Below are 15120 nucleotides of genomic sequence, written 5' to 3' on the forward strand. Positions count from 1 at the left end.
AAAAGAAAGAGGATGAAATCCAATTTTTCTTTTTTAAATCCTTGGCAGGTCACCTGCAAGTGCAGGCCAACAGCTTTTCTAGTAGACAGTAAGAAATTATGATTTTCTTTTCTAAACAAGGATTTCAGTTCCTTCAGCTCAACAGCAGGATTTTCATAGTCCGACAATAAAAAAGCAATCAGCCAACCTGCAAGAGCATCCAATTTGAAGATGGACAGTGGCTTCTCCAAGGGAAAAAGCAATAATTTGATAGAGACAAAACACAAAAACCAAACAATCAAAACAAGACCCAAAAAAATCAGCTTTAGCACACTAAAAGACAAAACGTGAGCAGCTACAAGATGAGTGTGAAATGTCAGGGGATATACCACACAAATTTGCAAAGGACAGGTGGCTATCAGATGGGCATCTACCGGAGAGCATTATACAAGAAGAGTTTAATCTTCCCCCACCCCAATGAAAAATCAAAACAAAATGAACGTGCATCGCATTCTGTGTATTGGCACTATTATCTTTACAAAAGACAATGCTTCTAATTTAAACCAGCAAACACAAATTATCCCATCCCCGAGTACCTTCAGGCACTTCCTCCCTTTTCTTAACCCTCTAAAACTCCTAGGAAGAAGTCTTATTACCTATTTACATGGGCTGATAAAGCAAGAAGTTGCAGCTTTATGATGATAAAAAACATGAAGACAAAGGATCTGTTTTTTGACTTATGAACAAACCAAGCAGGTACTTGTTAACTACCCGTGATGTGCACTGCTGTTCCTTGCTACAAGGAAGAATGCAGCATGTCATTTGCCTCGGCACTGGCGCATCCCTGGAATCACTACCTACACAAACCTCAATTACCCAGCCTGAAAATATACATTCTTCTTATCCAAGGACAATCCCCACACTGAGGGGAAATGATTGGGAAAAAAAAAAATCTCAATTATTCTGTCAAACATAACACTAGCTGATGCCAGGCAGAAAGAAAAAGCTACATGTGATGGGCTTTTTTTCAGTTTTATTTGGTTTGGTAGCAAGAGTTTTCATTTCTACTGTGTGCAAGAGCCAGATGTGGGAGGAAAAGCGTAGGTGGCACAAGGGAAAGTAGGAACGAAGGTCCTTGTCGCGGTTTATCTATGGTACACTACGTTTCAAAATAACAGGAGCTCTGTCATCCAGGCTGGCTCATAACCGCCCCCGCAGCAGGAAGCGGCAGAAGAGCCCCGGAGAAGCCGTGCACATTTCCGTCGTCCTCCTCCCCCCGTCCGCCTTATCTGCTTTTACGTGTGCGTCTCATACAACGCCCGCAGGCCAACCCCTGGCGAGGCCAGGTCCTCTAACCAAACCTTTCATAAAACAGGTCCAGGTATGATCCCAGGCTAAAAGCAATTCTCTCTCCACAGTGGCAAACCCAGGATGCTCAGATTGATGTGTTAGCCTCCAAAATCAAGAGTCAGGATGGGTGATTTGTACTCAGGAGGAGTCGGAGGTGCTGCGTCATCCAAGGGCATGAATACAGGCAGCTGCCGGCACCAAAGTCCCTGGCTCTGGTGAGGCTTCGTTCGGGCAGAACCTGCATTCGCACAACTTCGCAAAACAGCTGGGCCCGCAGGGATAGTGTCAGGATTTAGGTGCACTGACAGAACTTCTTAGCAAAAGCTTGCCCATGGACCTCCTTCCACCCCACCCTTTTTTTGATAGCACTTTGCCGAAAGTATTACACTCAGATGTTGGGGTTTTTTTTAAACACTTTTTTTGATGGGGAGAGAAGAACAAGGGAAAGTGCCCAACCTACTCTCTTCCAATTTGCTGTAGTCTAAAGAAATCTATTTGTTCAGCTTTGTATTCAGCATCATTGTGATAATAATTTTTAATTGTACTGCATATTTGTATCTATTTTAAATAAATCTGAATTTCTTTACAAGTCAGGAATGGACCCTACAATTATCTTTTCAATGCATCTCCCCTTAAGTAAGGCCTTTCTCTCCAAAAGAGGCTGCAAAGCTCTCATGGACTCATCCCTTGTGCATGCCCTAGAAAAGCGTACCTCCATGGTGGCTGGCTACGGATACAACCACAGTACACACCAAAGCAAGGACAGAGAGAACTCAAATCCAAGCGTGATTGTTTAAGACTGTAGTAAAGAGGTCCCTGAGGTAGAAGAGAGCACCTTTACTTGCATGGGGTTAGTTTTACTTCTAAAATTTTTAGTAGTAGTACATTTTTAAAATTCAGCTGCAAGCAATTCCAATTTGAGAATCATAAAAAGTACTATATTAATAATTGAAATGTAAAATGCCCGTCTGATTCACTCCAGTCCTCAGTCCCCCTCCCCAAAGGGCTTGATTTGCCTTAGGGGAGCATTTCACAAGCAGCACATCAACTTTCTGAAATGCAACTTCAGCAGATGAAAGCCTCATAACCACAGAAGAGCTACCGTCCTTCTAATTCTGGAATTTAAAAACGGTGACATCCACGGAGCTATTTAAACTACTTTAAAGGTAGAATGGCCAAAATATTTCAGCCCAACCAAGCACTTCAGATGCCACACGGTATAGTTATTTCAGATGCGGCTCATCGGCAATCTCCCTATTTCAGCCACAACATCCACTCTTTATCAACCAGCAGACAGCGTTCTGCCATCGCTGCTGTGACTCACCGAGACTGGGGTGACGAGGCACCCTCAACACCGGGTGATTCAAGCCTATCTGGTGGCCATGAAACATGTCTCATACCAGGGGCTCCAGATCATCAGGTTCTGAAGTCCAGCTGAAGCCCACCACTTCCTAATTTGGGAACGTTGCAGATGAGGGAGATGTCTGAGCTGGAAAGCATCTGCTCTGTTGGTGTCTGCGTCTTTCACCTTGATGTTTTTAATGTAGTTATGCAGGACTAAATGATGCGAGCATGGCCAATACACCGTAACATTCACTTTTCTGGGGAAAAGTAACCTAAGTTATCAAATTTGAACAAAAATACCTCACTGGATTTGTGCTACTTATTCCAATGAGTGGAATGCAAATATTTCATGTTAACATTTCATGGTTCTTTGAATCCTTACCTGATACTAAATGCAGCACTGATCACTATTTTCATTTAATGTTCTTCAAATCCTGTGTTTTTACCCATGATTACAAAGCCACGGTACTGCTCAGTGAAGTTTGCAGTTATTTTCAGGAGAGGTCCCCTTTCAACACTGCGGCACTGCAACATTGCAATGAAATGTCACGCATACCTTTGTTTTGCAAAGGCAAAACTGCAGTAACCGAAATTATTATATTAGCATTTAAAGCTAGTATTTGCCTCCAAAAATCCAACCTTATTATTCTAATTCATCCTTTTGCTTGGCTCAAAATATTACCTACTTATTTAAGAGGTGTTATTAGCACTGTGCCTTTTGCTAACCAGTAACAGCCTTTAGGATTTGGCCCTCTCCAGACCCATCGCTGCAGCAGTTCCAGAATGAACTCCTAGAACATGTCAGCAAGTTGTACTTAGCGAGCAATACAAAACACACAACGCATCTGGTGGTGTACTTGTCGTCATACAAAGCCTCACTGTATACCCACTCTCTAGCAAGAGCAAGGTAAAAAGCACCAGTAATTCTTGCAGTGAGGTCTAATTAGACTGAAATTTCCCCAGCAGATTTTTTTCCTAATGACATGGAATGTGAAGGGTTGAGCAACACTTACACTGTCTTATGTGATCACCTCATAACAATAATTACTACTTAATACCTGAAACATCCTTGACATCCAAACCTGTGTGGGAGGCACTATCTAGACATAACAGACAATCCACAGAACCCAAAGAAATTGCAGCTTCTATATGAACATCAACGGTGTCAAATGATGGGAATAGCTTCCCTCCAGTTAATTTCCAGTAAAGGATATCTATTTTGTGTTAAATAGCTGCACATTTGGAAAAAAATGTATACAGCAAACACATTTAGTGCAATCCATCAATAGTCTTAAAAGAAGTAAAGGTTTGATTGCAGAGAATTTTAAATGCATCTTCTTATCCATCAAGTTAAATACATTTAAGAAGAAGTAACAGCTTGGCATTAATTCAAAATTTTTCATTTGAGCTTTCTGAAGTTATTTGCAAACATTAGGTGTAGCCAGACAACAATAGCTCTAATAGCTGTTCCAGTAATTCTGGCTAAACTGGAATGTACCTTTTAAACGAACGTTATGTGTTGTCAGATTTACAGAGGATATGAAGAGAGCTTAGAGCTAATAAAAATAATAAAAACCCATTCAAGCATACATATTTATAGCTTAAACTATTTTGCTAGATGCACTAAATCTTCTTCACTATTATAAAATTCTCCCACCCAAAAGAGATTTGAGTAAAATAGAGTATTACTAGATTACAGCTTCGCTTTTGTTAGCATTGTTATGACTTCATAAAAGTTTAACGCCACAATTAGCTTTGTGATAGCAATTCTGACATTCAGACAACACCAACAGTGTAAATAGCTGTAACAGGCTGAATATTGTTTTCAGTTATTCTCTGAGCATCCTCGCCAGGAAAAGCTCACATGTTTAGAAATGCCGGACACAATGCTACAAGAGGATTTACAGAATCAATTTCTATACTGAGACGATCACATAATTTAATATTTTTTTAAAAGTACATAATTTTAAGAAGTCAGTGTGGCCTGAAAGCGGTAAAGAGGTAGGGGAACGAGATCAAATGCAGAAGACGGCAATAAGTGAAAAGGAATACAGCACTGAAAACTATTTCCGTTGTTTTAAAAAATGAAGAATGGCCTGAAATGGAGCTTGAGGAGGTGGGAGAGCAAGATTTTCCCATTAACAGCAAAAGCAAACATCACCTACCAACCTCTTTTTCATCAGCAAGCAAGCTGAGAAAGATTATAGGCTCCAAAAGTAACTAAAAAGACTTGACAGCCAGTATTCCTGAAATTCACAGTTGTCACTTCTGACCCTGGTTCTTGCCATTAGCTTTTGCTCATTTCCAAGACACTTCTTACTGCAGGGGGTTTGTTTTAACCAGAGCAAGTTATTAAAAAGATTCAAAGAAGACACCTGGTGGCCAGTGCATCAAATGACAGTTTAATTTTCTCAAGGTTTATTATAAAGGTATCGCAAAAATCCCAATCAAAACAGTTGAGTTTACAGCATAACAGCCCTGTTATGCAGGAGCAGCCCTTCACCAGTTACATTAAATGAGACAGGACCTAAAAAGCAGCCTTTGAAATTGGGCAACTGGAACACAAATGAAATAGCAAACATTTCCCGAAAGTCCAAACAATTTCCTATTTAAAGTTTCCATGTCCTTATCCCACTACCATTCACACATTCAGCCTCTGGAAAAACAACATTGTTTATTCTGGGAACACACACCAAAATAAAGGCCATGAAAAGCCATCAGTTACACCAGGTGTGGATTGGCGGCCGATCAGCTCATTGGGGCCACTGCAAAAACCTGACAAAGTTGATGTGTGTTGGTAGATTCTGGAAGCGTAGAGTAAGTGAAATTTCCTCCTGTACAGTGTCAGTGTCACGGGAAACACAGGGAACATGCCCAGGTCACTCTGTACTTCCACCGGCGATGGACGTTGGACAGGGAACAAACAGCAGGTCAGCAAAGGGGGGAATCCTGTACTTCAGCAAGCTTCGCCATCCCAAAACCCGTGCATTTAACAGGCAGCAGAATACGTGATTCAATACAGTCTTCATCACACATTATTCCCAGCTTCTGAGGCCATCATTCCCTCTTTGATGCAAGTGTGGAGTGCAAATCACAGCAGAATAAGGTTCACCGTTTTACTATTTTCTGAGCTCTAAGGAGAGACTGGACCAAACAGGACTTGCTACTGATCAGACAAAGGATGAGCCTACAGAAAGGCAGACTGGACACAACTCAGGCCCTGGAAAGGTGTACGAGAAGTACTGAGTTGATATGGCAGGAATAAGGTAGGAACTGAAATCAGTCTAAAAGATGAATGCACCAAAATGCCTTAGAAAAGCGGCACTAATGTATAAGAAGCTTCTCAGGGCAGGCAACATCTAGCAATATTGATTCTTTAAGACACACAATGAAACCAAAGTCTTAATGATTAATAATCCGTTGTGAAATTCTATTCATTAGGTAAAAACAGTGCACAGAGATGACACAACATAAATCAGGCAGTCTCCTCAATCATGAAAGAATGATGATCTTGCTTGCGTCCCTGTAAATTAGCAGCAATCACTCTGCGGAAAAGCAAGCTCATGCTTTTCACAACCTAACCGATAACAGCAAGGGAGAAATGCTGGGAAAGAACAAAAAAACCTAAATCTAATTTCAACACTAACTTCAGAAAGCACTTTAGGCAAAAACTAAAGCAAGCTGGTATTCAGGCATGCTTGTCCCATCATTACAATGAGACGTGTGGAAAGGGACTCCTCCCAGAGCATAACACACCATTTTAGCAGATTCGCATCAAATTTTGCCATCAGGGCGGTGCAACTCCCAGCCATTTCACAAAAAGTTATGCTTAATAACTAAGTGCAGAACTGGCATTAAACATGCAAGTTTAAAGAAAGAACAAAGTTAAGAACTAAGGAGAGTTCTAACTAATAACTAATTTATTTAAGAACTAAGGAAAGACATTGCCTTAGGCAGCTTTACTTACTAAAACCGTCTGGATGTTCATTACCTTTTTTGTCCAAGATTCCTCTTTATACTGATAAAATGGATACTCTGGTAAGCAGATTAATAACCTCTACAGGTTGTTTAAATTGATCTTCAATCAGCATACAGCAGGATAAGAGCTGACTGATAAGACCGTCCACAAAAGCAAAGCAACAAGAGTCCCTCTTCCTTCTGCTGAAACTGCTCTTCACACTCCTATAGTAATGGACTTCTGCGATTCACAACAGACCTTTTTATAAGGAGACTTTCTACTTCTCACAAGAATGGCACAGTACATCTGAAATGACAGAAGACTGCTGGGTGAAGACACTAGGCCTCTTTCTACAGCTATCGACAGACATTGCAGATAGAAGGCAGCCCCCTTCCCCTGCCAAAAAAAAAAAAAAAAGGAAAGCAAAGTCCATCTGCAACAATGACTCCAGAAGGACAGTAGTATTTTAAACGCTTCCTTCAGTCTGCGTGAATGTGAATCAATCCGAGCATTTTATATAGCTGAAAGAGATGACACCTATAACACACGGAACATCCACTCCCACACAGTACCACGGCAATCAATGTTTTAAACCTTACGGTGTGGATCGAGTACACCAATGGAGCTGCAGTGATGTCCCAGGAAATCTGGGGATGCTAAAATACTCCAAACAGGGACCGAGGCTTAAGGCAGCACACTATGAACCTTTACCGAACACACCACTGGTAGCGGCTGGATGTTAAGAGCTGGACTAACTACTGCAGCCATGCGTTCAGACTGCCTGGTATCAGTTAACAGCATTCCTTATCTGACACCTTGCCAAGACACTGGTTAGTCCACGTGAGTAAACACAGCACAACTGCCGAGGACTGACAATACTCACCCATTTATTTTTTGTCTGTTTTTATCGGAGTTCCTATAAGTGCAGCTGGAAACACAACCCTATTGTTCCAAGACACAACACAACAGCATCCCCACCCTAAACCAACCATCAACAGGACAAGGCTTTCCAAGGCCATTTTCACTTTTCTGCGCCCTCATGATTTGCCACGTGCCACAGAGCCCAACGCAGAGAGCACCAGGGATGAAACTCAGGATTCCCAACTCTCAGCAATAGGACTGTGTCAATGCCTCACTTTCAAGCTTAAGATTTAAACTCTTCAATTTAAAATGCTGTGAGTTTGTTGGTAAATGTTGAAGTGTGCTGAATGAGATGACCACTTACAAGCAATGATTTCTGTTCTAATACCCTGCAGCTTTCTCTTGCCTCCCTGTCCTGATCTTCTCACATAGCCTTCCTATTAAAATTTGTAAATAAGAATGCAGAACCAGCACAATCTATTAATGAAAGTCTGGCATACCTATTCGTCATGAACAAGATGAACTGCTTAAACATGGCAAGTTATCAAAGATTAGTCAGTGCACAAAACACAACTGCTTTTGCCCAGGAAAAGGATTAGCCTTTCCCCATCATCATCATCTTCCACTTCAGCGTGTCGAAAAGCAGTTTAGCAGGTCTTAGGTCTCTTTCCTAACATATTCCAAACCTAGATCAAGTTTTGTGGAGGAGATTCTTAGCAAACCCTACTGGTATTTGATAATTGGAGCAGGAAAAAATATAGCAAGAGCTTTGTATGATGAAAAGGGATATAGTCAGCGGCAGTAAACAAATCTGCATTTGGTGTGCAGCAGACATCAGCATTAACCAGGTTAATACCAAAGCACATCGAAGTTGGATACATATGCAATGACCTCAAAAGCTGGGGATAAGTCTCTCCTAATAGAGATGGAAATTAAAGTTTGGGAGCTGCCAAATCTCCAACCTAACAATGAAGAAAGTTTTGTCAGTTTAGAACGCAGACCTGAGACACTGAAGTCAGGCTCTAAATAATGGACTCCTATTAGGCTGATGTTAACGATACAATTTCAGGTGAAAGGCCTAAAGCGGAATCAGGAGCAGTAAAGCAGTTTCTTTCAAGTCTCAGGTTTTGCAGTTGGTGAAGCAGAAACGGAGTATAAAAATGCCCTAAGGAACAATGGAAGGAGATAAATGCAGGGTTTCTAACTACATGGGTTTAAAGAAACAGTGTTCTAGTATGGAAAGAATCTCATTTAAATCATTTCCATGTATGGGCAATTGACTATCTAATAAATGTATATTGCATATAAAGAAGATATATTGACCTCACCTGTACGATAAAGGATAACAAGTACAAAGTCATATATTATTGCTTGATCACAACCTGCTCTGGACCACCCAGCTGATAAAAGTATATTCCAAAGCCGAAGAGTTCTTAATAACATTTTACTCAGGGGGAAAAAAAAAAAAACCACCAACCAACTTCTTGGAATTATGCATTTTCCTACACGGTATGAAAATGATCGGCATTTCATAAAAATAATAAACACCAATGTAATTATAACAGTATATATGGTAGTATATACTCGTGTATGCTGGTCAATCACTAAGTCCTGAGGAAGGAACCAATTATTAAGTAATGTACTCATTTTCACAATCCAAACAGTTGAAACATGAAATTTAACAGCGTAAAACAAGATAGATTATTAAACCTAAAGACTCTTAAAAATCAATTTTAAATCAGTAATATAGAAAAAGATAGTTTTAATTGTTTTTTTTCTAATAGTGAATTTCATAGGGCATCTCTCCAACTGGCAGCTGTGGCAAGCTTACGCTATGGATCTATTTTGCACAATTACTTCCTAGTTAAAGCACTAAAACTTTCAGCACCCTTGTAAGGAGAAAAGTTCAGATCCAATATGAAAGAGACGCTAGTAGGCTGACTTCAGCTGTATTCAGCACTAAAGGGATAAGAAAAATGGATCCAGTTCCTGGAGTTCGTCTCTCTTTACAGGAAGGTAAACAGCTCGTTTGAGCTTTCCTATCACTTATCTGCTGGAAGAGAAACTATCAGAAAGACCCCATTTTGTCACTATGAGAAAATAAGAAAAGAACATTCTTGTGCGAGTGCTTTATCAACTATACTCTAAAGATACTTAAAGCTCAAAACTGAACAACTATCACTCCCTGGTAGTGTAAAGGTGTAACAGATTCAAAAGAAAAGTTCCTTTTCTTTCTACCAACTTTACAGTTAGCCATATTTGTATTACTTTGCAGAATGTCTCAAACATAAAACAATTAAAAAGTTGTAAGACCAGGTTGATATCTATCGGTGATCCATTATATGTAACGAGAACCAGCATATAAGAATGTCTCATACCCAAAACCTCTTCAGAAGGTTTCTTCTTCCTCCCAAAACAATTATTTCTCTGACTGCCACAGCAAAACTGGCACCAATGAGAGCAAATACGTACATCAAAGCTGTAGCAACATTTGAAAGACCTATATTTCAAGATATTATTTACCATAATTTCCCATTGTTAAATCCAGAAATCACACTCAAGTTCTCACCAACATGCCCACGGAAAGATGGTCCCCATTCCCAGTCACCATCACATCTATGCATTAAAGAATACATATAAAACCCAACCTTTCAGGCTTGCACAAGCAGAGATGCTGCTCAGGATTTCACCTCTCAGAACACTGTTCTGCTGCTGACCAAGCAGCATCACCACAGTCAATTGCACAATAACTGGAATTCAAAGCTGTGGACCAAACCTACCACCTTGCTAAGCAGTTATCCTAGCATCTCTTCTTCACCTCAGCATCACAGGTCTAATGATCAGAATTCATTTTTTAAGCCTTCAGGTGCTGCTTTTGCTTGGAGATACTGTTCTACCAAGATGCTTCAGGGGATCTGCTCATCATTCAGCACAGCAACACCTACCCAAGACAGTCAGAGAAGGTGTGGTGTTTGCCGATCGCTCCAGTTAACTACTGCCAACGCCAGGATCAGAGTTGAGTCCTGTGGGAATACACCTCAATTATTTGTTTTTCTTTTCAGAAGTCTGAGTTTTGCCCAGATTAATATTCCAGAAAGGCACAAGATACACCAGTGTGCAAACTTCAATCTGCATTTACAAAGTCTTTCCCATTAACTGTCTACCGACCACAGCTTTTTTCTCAGTTGGACGTTCACAAAAAGCAGTGACTATAGACTCGTTTCTCAGCCAAGAAAAGCTCAGGGGAAGAAGCAAACATTGCCTTTATACTTTCTCACAATTTCAAGCTTGCAAGCAATCTAAGAGATGGACTAATCTGTGTCAAGATGAAATTATAAAATCCCGTCAAGCACTACTCTGCTGCCCAGGGTAACTACACCAGAGTGAGCTCCAGCTTGCAAAACACCCTTAGTGCAGAAAGCAGCAAGACAAAGAAAGAAGTCTAAAACTTGCCCATAGATTATTTTTTCCCCCTTAATGGACTCCTCAATTGTCAACTCATGACAAAATTTAGAGCCTTTCTGCATTATTCTCACAGAACATTTGACCACCAGCAGAGCTGATTTCTGGCCAGTTGCCTCCTTGCTTTTCAGAAGCCTCTTGATGCACTGCTTTGAGCACTATGGAGAGCACGACGACTGAGAAATGAAATTACTTCCCTGAAAAGTTATTTTGCCTTACACTGTTAGTATCTGATAATATTTACTAACCCTTTCAGCTAAGATTCAATACCACTGAAGCAATTAAGATCTTCGGTGCTCTGAAAACCACTGCTAAGCGTCTGCTGAATCAGCCTCAGTAAAACTTAGCAGGTGGTGGTCCCACTGAAACGGGGTTATGAAACAGCTTTACCAAAACACAACCATAACAGGAGAGCCATGCTATTACCAGCTCCACATTTTTTTGTTTTATCATGGTTTTTAATGTACAAGAACTTCAAACCTTTAAGAGTTCGACTGTCTCAAGAGGTTTGCTTTAAGCAGGTCATCCTGGAATTTCTCCTCAAACATTTCTTAGTTATGAAAAGCAAGAAACACGATTTTCCAGGGACAAGCTAGTTCCCACAGTGTGGCAAAGAACCCAGATACAGTGTTCGGCATTTAGAAGAAACTGTGTAATCAAAGTGCTGAAAGACAAACATGCAGAAATTTAAGCCCTGAAAAAATGCCAATATTTTTATGAACTACAGCCTATGGAACCATTTCTGAATAGGACTGAAAACATTAAATACTATTCTGTCCATTAATTATGAAGTATGTCAGACTATATATATTTCAAAGACAAGTTAGCAAATAAAAAAATTGAGGGAGATGAAGAACTTTCTAAAATGACCTTTGTTTCCTCTGTATTTTTCCAGATATTTTAAGATAGCATTTTTCAGGATAGGAGCAGCTCAAACTCAAAACAGAGCTGAGCAACAAACAACAGTGGTAGAGCCTTCGACTGCCTGTACTTCGAAGAACCATTTAATACACTCAAAGGAAGAAACTTTTCCTCATGTGGATAAGCGAGGCTGATCTTTTGCAGTTCTCTCAACAGATGTACTGGCCTTGATGTCCCCTTTCAAGTTTATTCTTTTCTAAATCAAGACACTGAGGTCTCTTGTGGACATATGGTATAAGGACATTATAGATGCTATTTTTCTTTGCAAAGTGCTAGGATCTTCTGACCTCAGGTCATACTGGCAAGAAGTTACCATCTGCCTGTTCCTGTTAGGTGATCAAAAAGGAGCATTTCTGGCTCTTCTACTACATCAAAACACCGAAGGTAGTTAGAATATTGTACTGCTTGCAGTTGGCGCTCTCGCTGTATCTCATCTGACCTTGAAACTCTGTCCGAAGTAGTAAAAGCAGCAACCAAACTGGGGGTGGAGGAGCGGTAATATCACAGGACTGAAAGCATGGCTTGGAAAAATCCAGCAACGGGTTTATCATCAGAGGGACAAGCTAGCCCTTATGTTCTCCAAACTCCCCTTAATTACCTTCAATTCCCAAATAACCTCAGTGCACAAACATTGTGGGGAAAATCAGAAAAAATAACATTGACGTAACTCAAAACAATATTTCAACACAGTAGTACATACACAGTGTCTCTGTCTGTGTCTTTGCTGAACACTGCACAGGATTTCTTGGTCCCTTCTAGAAACAAAGGATGAGAGAAAGTTTGAAAGCAAAGGCCAGCTAAACCAAAACTGAATCAAAACTTTTCTACTAACTGCTAGGCTGTGCTCTCAGACACAGCAAATATTTCGATTTTTAATTCTATGAAGATTATAGATGCAATTTTGTTTTGCTCACAGATAAATTTCCTCAAGAGGACAAAACTGTTGAAGAAGCTTTGTGAAAATCCCATTCTCCAGCAGAAGATAGCAACCAGTAGCATGTCTTCTCAAAGAAGATTAGAATTGAAAAACCATTATGCAAACGCAGGGATTACTCCAAAAAGTTTCAGTGGAACAATGCATTTCTGCATCTCACTTTTGTAGAGATGCCTTCAGTTTATAATTTCTTTAGTTTGTTTTTTTTTTAATAGAAGAAAAAAAAAACCAGAACATCTGAAACAGTTACTAAACCTACCTCTGACTCCTACTGAGCTTTTCATTTGGCTTCTCTCCTGAGATTCTCAGGCATATCTTAATTTGTGGAAGACCAGCAAGTGACAGGGTTGCTCTACCCCTAACTTGGCCACTTTTAGCATCTAGCACTTAAATCCGTCACAGCATGAGATGAAGAATTAACAGGCTATGAGAAGCCATGAACCAAAACTGCTGTAAACGCACTACGCAAATTAACAAGCAATTGTTTTATTCCAACCAGTTGTCACAACAGCAGTATCCGCAAACCTTCCAAAAGAAGTCTTCCCCCTACCCCCCAAGTAGCAGAGTCCCTTTCAATAAATTAAAGCACACTTGTCACTGACCATAGCATCACCATCAGGTGTGCTTAGTCTATACGTACGAAACAGACTTTAAACTGAACGTATCTAAGGCAGAAATTAGAAGCTTGTACAATGTTAAAAAGTTACTTCCTTGTATTTTGCATTTAGCTGTATAATAACCTCTGCCCAGGTTTCAAGCAATCTGACCCAAGTTAAGTACTTTCTTAATAAACAATCACAGAAGATCTGCCTTAAGAAGCAAGGGAGAGAAAACAAAAGACTTCCATAAAGTACAGTACCTCTGTATCTGCACCATGCCCTTGAATAAATCCATATTGCATCTAGCTTGGCAAATCAAAATTAAACCACAAGAAATACCAACAGAAACCTCTTACCATGTTCAACGAAGACATTACAGTGCGGGCCCCCATGCCTCGATGACTCCTTCTTCCCTGCTCCTTTGATAAAGTGCAGGGCAGGCAGACTTGGCCTCCTTTGGTCCCCAAGAACTTTTCCAGGCTGCTGCCCCATAAAGTAACTATGGGCAGCCTTTCCCAGGACGAGAAGTTTTTGAAGAAGTCTGTGATCCCTGATCTTCCAGGTTGAGAAGGAGTTTTGAAGGAGAATGTATTTTAGGTGGGCACGTTGGTTGCACTCGCGGCGTGATAAAGTCACTTGAGGTGAAGAATTAAGACAAGCGCAGATTCCTCCAATGCTTCTGAAGATGGCAACAAGGCTCCTTAGGTGACTTTAGGCAAAAAAAAAAATTAGTACAAGTTCCGACTGCTTAGTAATGACCAAGCGTTACCAAAGTTTCAGGTTGCCATATGTAGTGTGTCTTCCACCGGGTAAAGGAGAATTAGTTCATCTCACAATAAAGAAACCACATGTAGGCTCACCCAGGGCAGGAAACAGCCATTCCCACTGCAACCAGTGTCAAGGTTTCTTTTTTTTTCCTCCTTTTCTTTTGCATAGCATTGAGTTAGCAAAGGCCAAAGAGCCACGTATTTGGCTTCAAGTATCGTTGAAGTCTAGCAGGATCAAGTACGCTGAAACCATGTCAGCTCGCAAGGCGAAGCAGAGGCGGCTCTGGGCCTGGCAGGCTCCACACGCTCCTTGGGGCGAGGGAACGGGACGGGGGGCTCCGGCCTCACAACGCCTCGCCTTCTCCCATCGCAAGCCACGGGTGCCCGCACCGCCGCTACCTCTCCCGCACACCGGCGGAGGCGAAGCGGGCCAGCGGGGCCCGGGGGGCCATGGTGGCGTCGAAGCAACGCTGGGGCCGCCGGGCCCGCGCAGGTGGCCGCCCTCCCGGCCTGCTGCCCGCCTCAGACGGAGCCGGGTGCCGGGGACGGGGTGCGAGGCCGGGGACGCGCTCCGGGAGGCCGGTTCCTGCACAGCAGCCAGAAGAGGTCAAGCGCGGGTGACCGGGCCGGCTGCATCCCCGCGGGGGAGGCCGGCGGCGGGCAAGGCCCGGGCGGGCAGCGGCAGCGGGGCCGAGCCCGGCCCGGCCGCGGCGGGACGCGCGGAGGGGGCCGGGCGGGGGGCGGCGGGGCCGGGCGGCCGCACGCCCGGGGGGGCCCCCGCCAGGCCTGGCAGGAGGAGACGGACGAGGGGCCGCAGGGCGGGGGGTACCCCAGGGGCTGCCGCCGGGGGCACCCGCGGTGCGCAGCGAGACTGGCGGGGGGCGGCTGCAGGCGGCGAGGGAGATCCCGGAACCCCCGGCGCGGCGCAGCCCCGTCCCCGGCCGG

The 15120-nt window shown here is 42.3% G+C and overlaps 1 protein-coding gene across 1 annotated transcript in view; it reads right to left on the minus strand.

Moving 5' to 3' along the window:
* Nucleotides 1-15120, minus strand: part of ABL1 (ABL proto-oncogene 1, non-receptor tyrosine kinase) — an 83523-nt gene extending 68403 nt beyond the window's left edge. The window contains exon 1 of the mRNA XM_072883070.1: nucleotides 13765-15120. Coding sequence (XP_072739171.1) covers nucleotides 13765-13900 — 136 coding nt within the window. The 5' untranslated portion in view covers nucleotides 13901-15120. The remainder of the gene's footprint in view (nucleotides 1-13764) is intronic.

This window comes from Ciconia boyciana, chromosome 18 (assembly GCF_034638445.1).
Source record: "Ciconia boyciana chromosome 18, ASM3463844v1, whole genome shotgun sequence".
NCBI lineage: Eukaryota > Metazoa > Chordata > Aves > Ciconiiformes > Ciconiidae > Ciconia > Ciconia boyciana.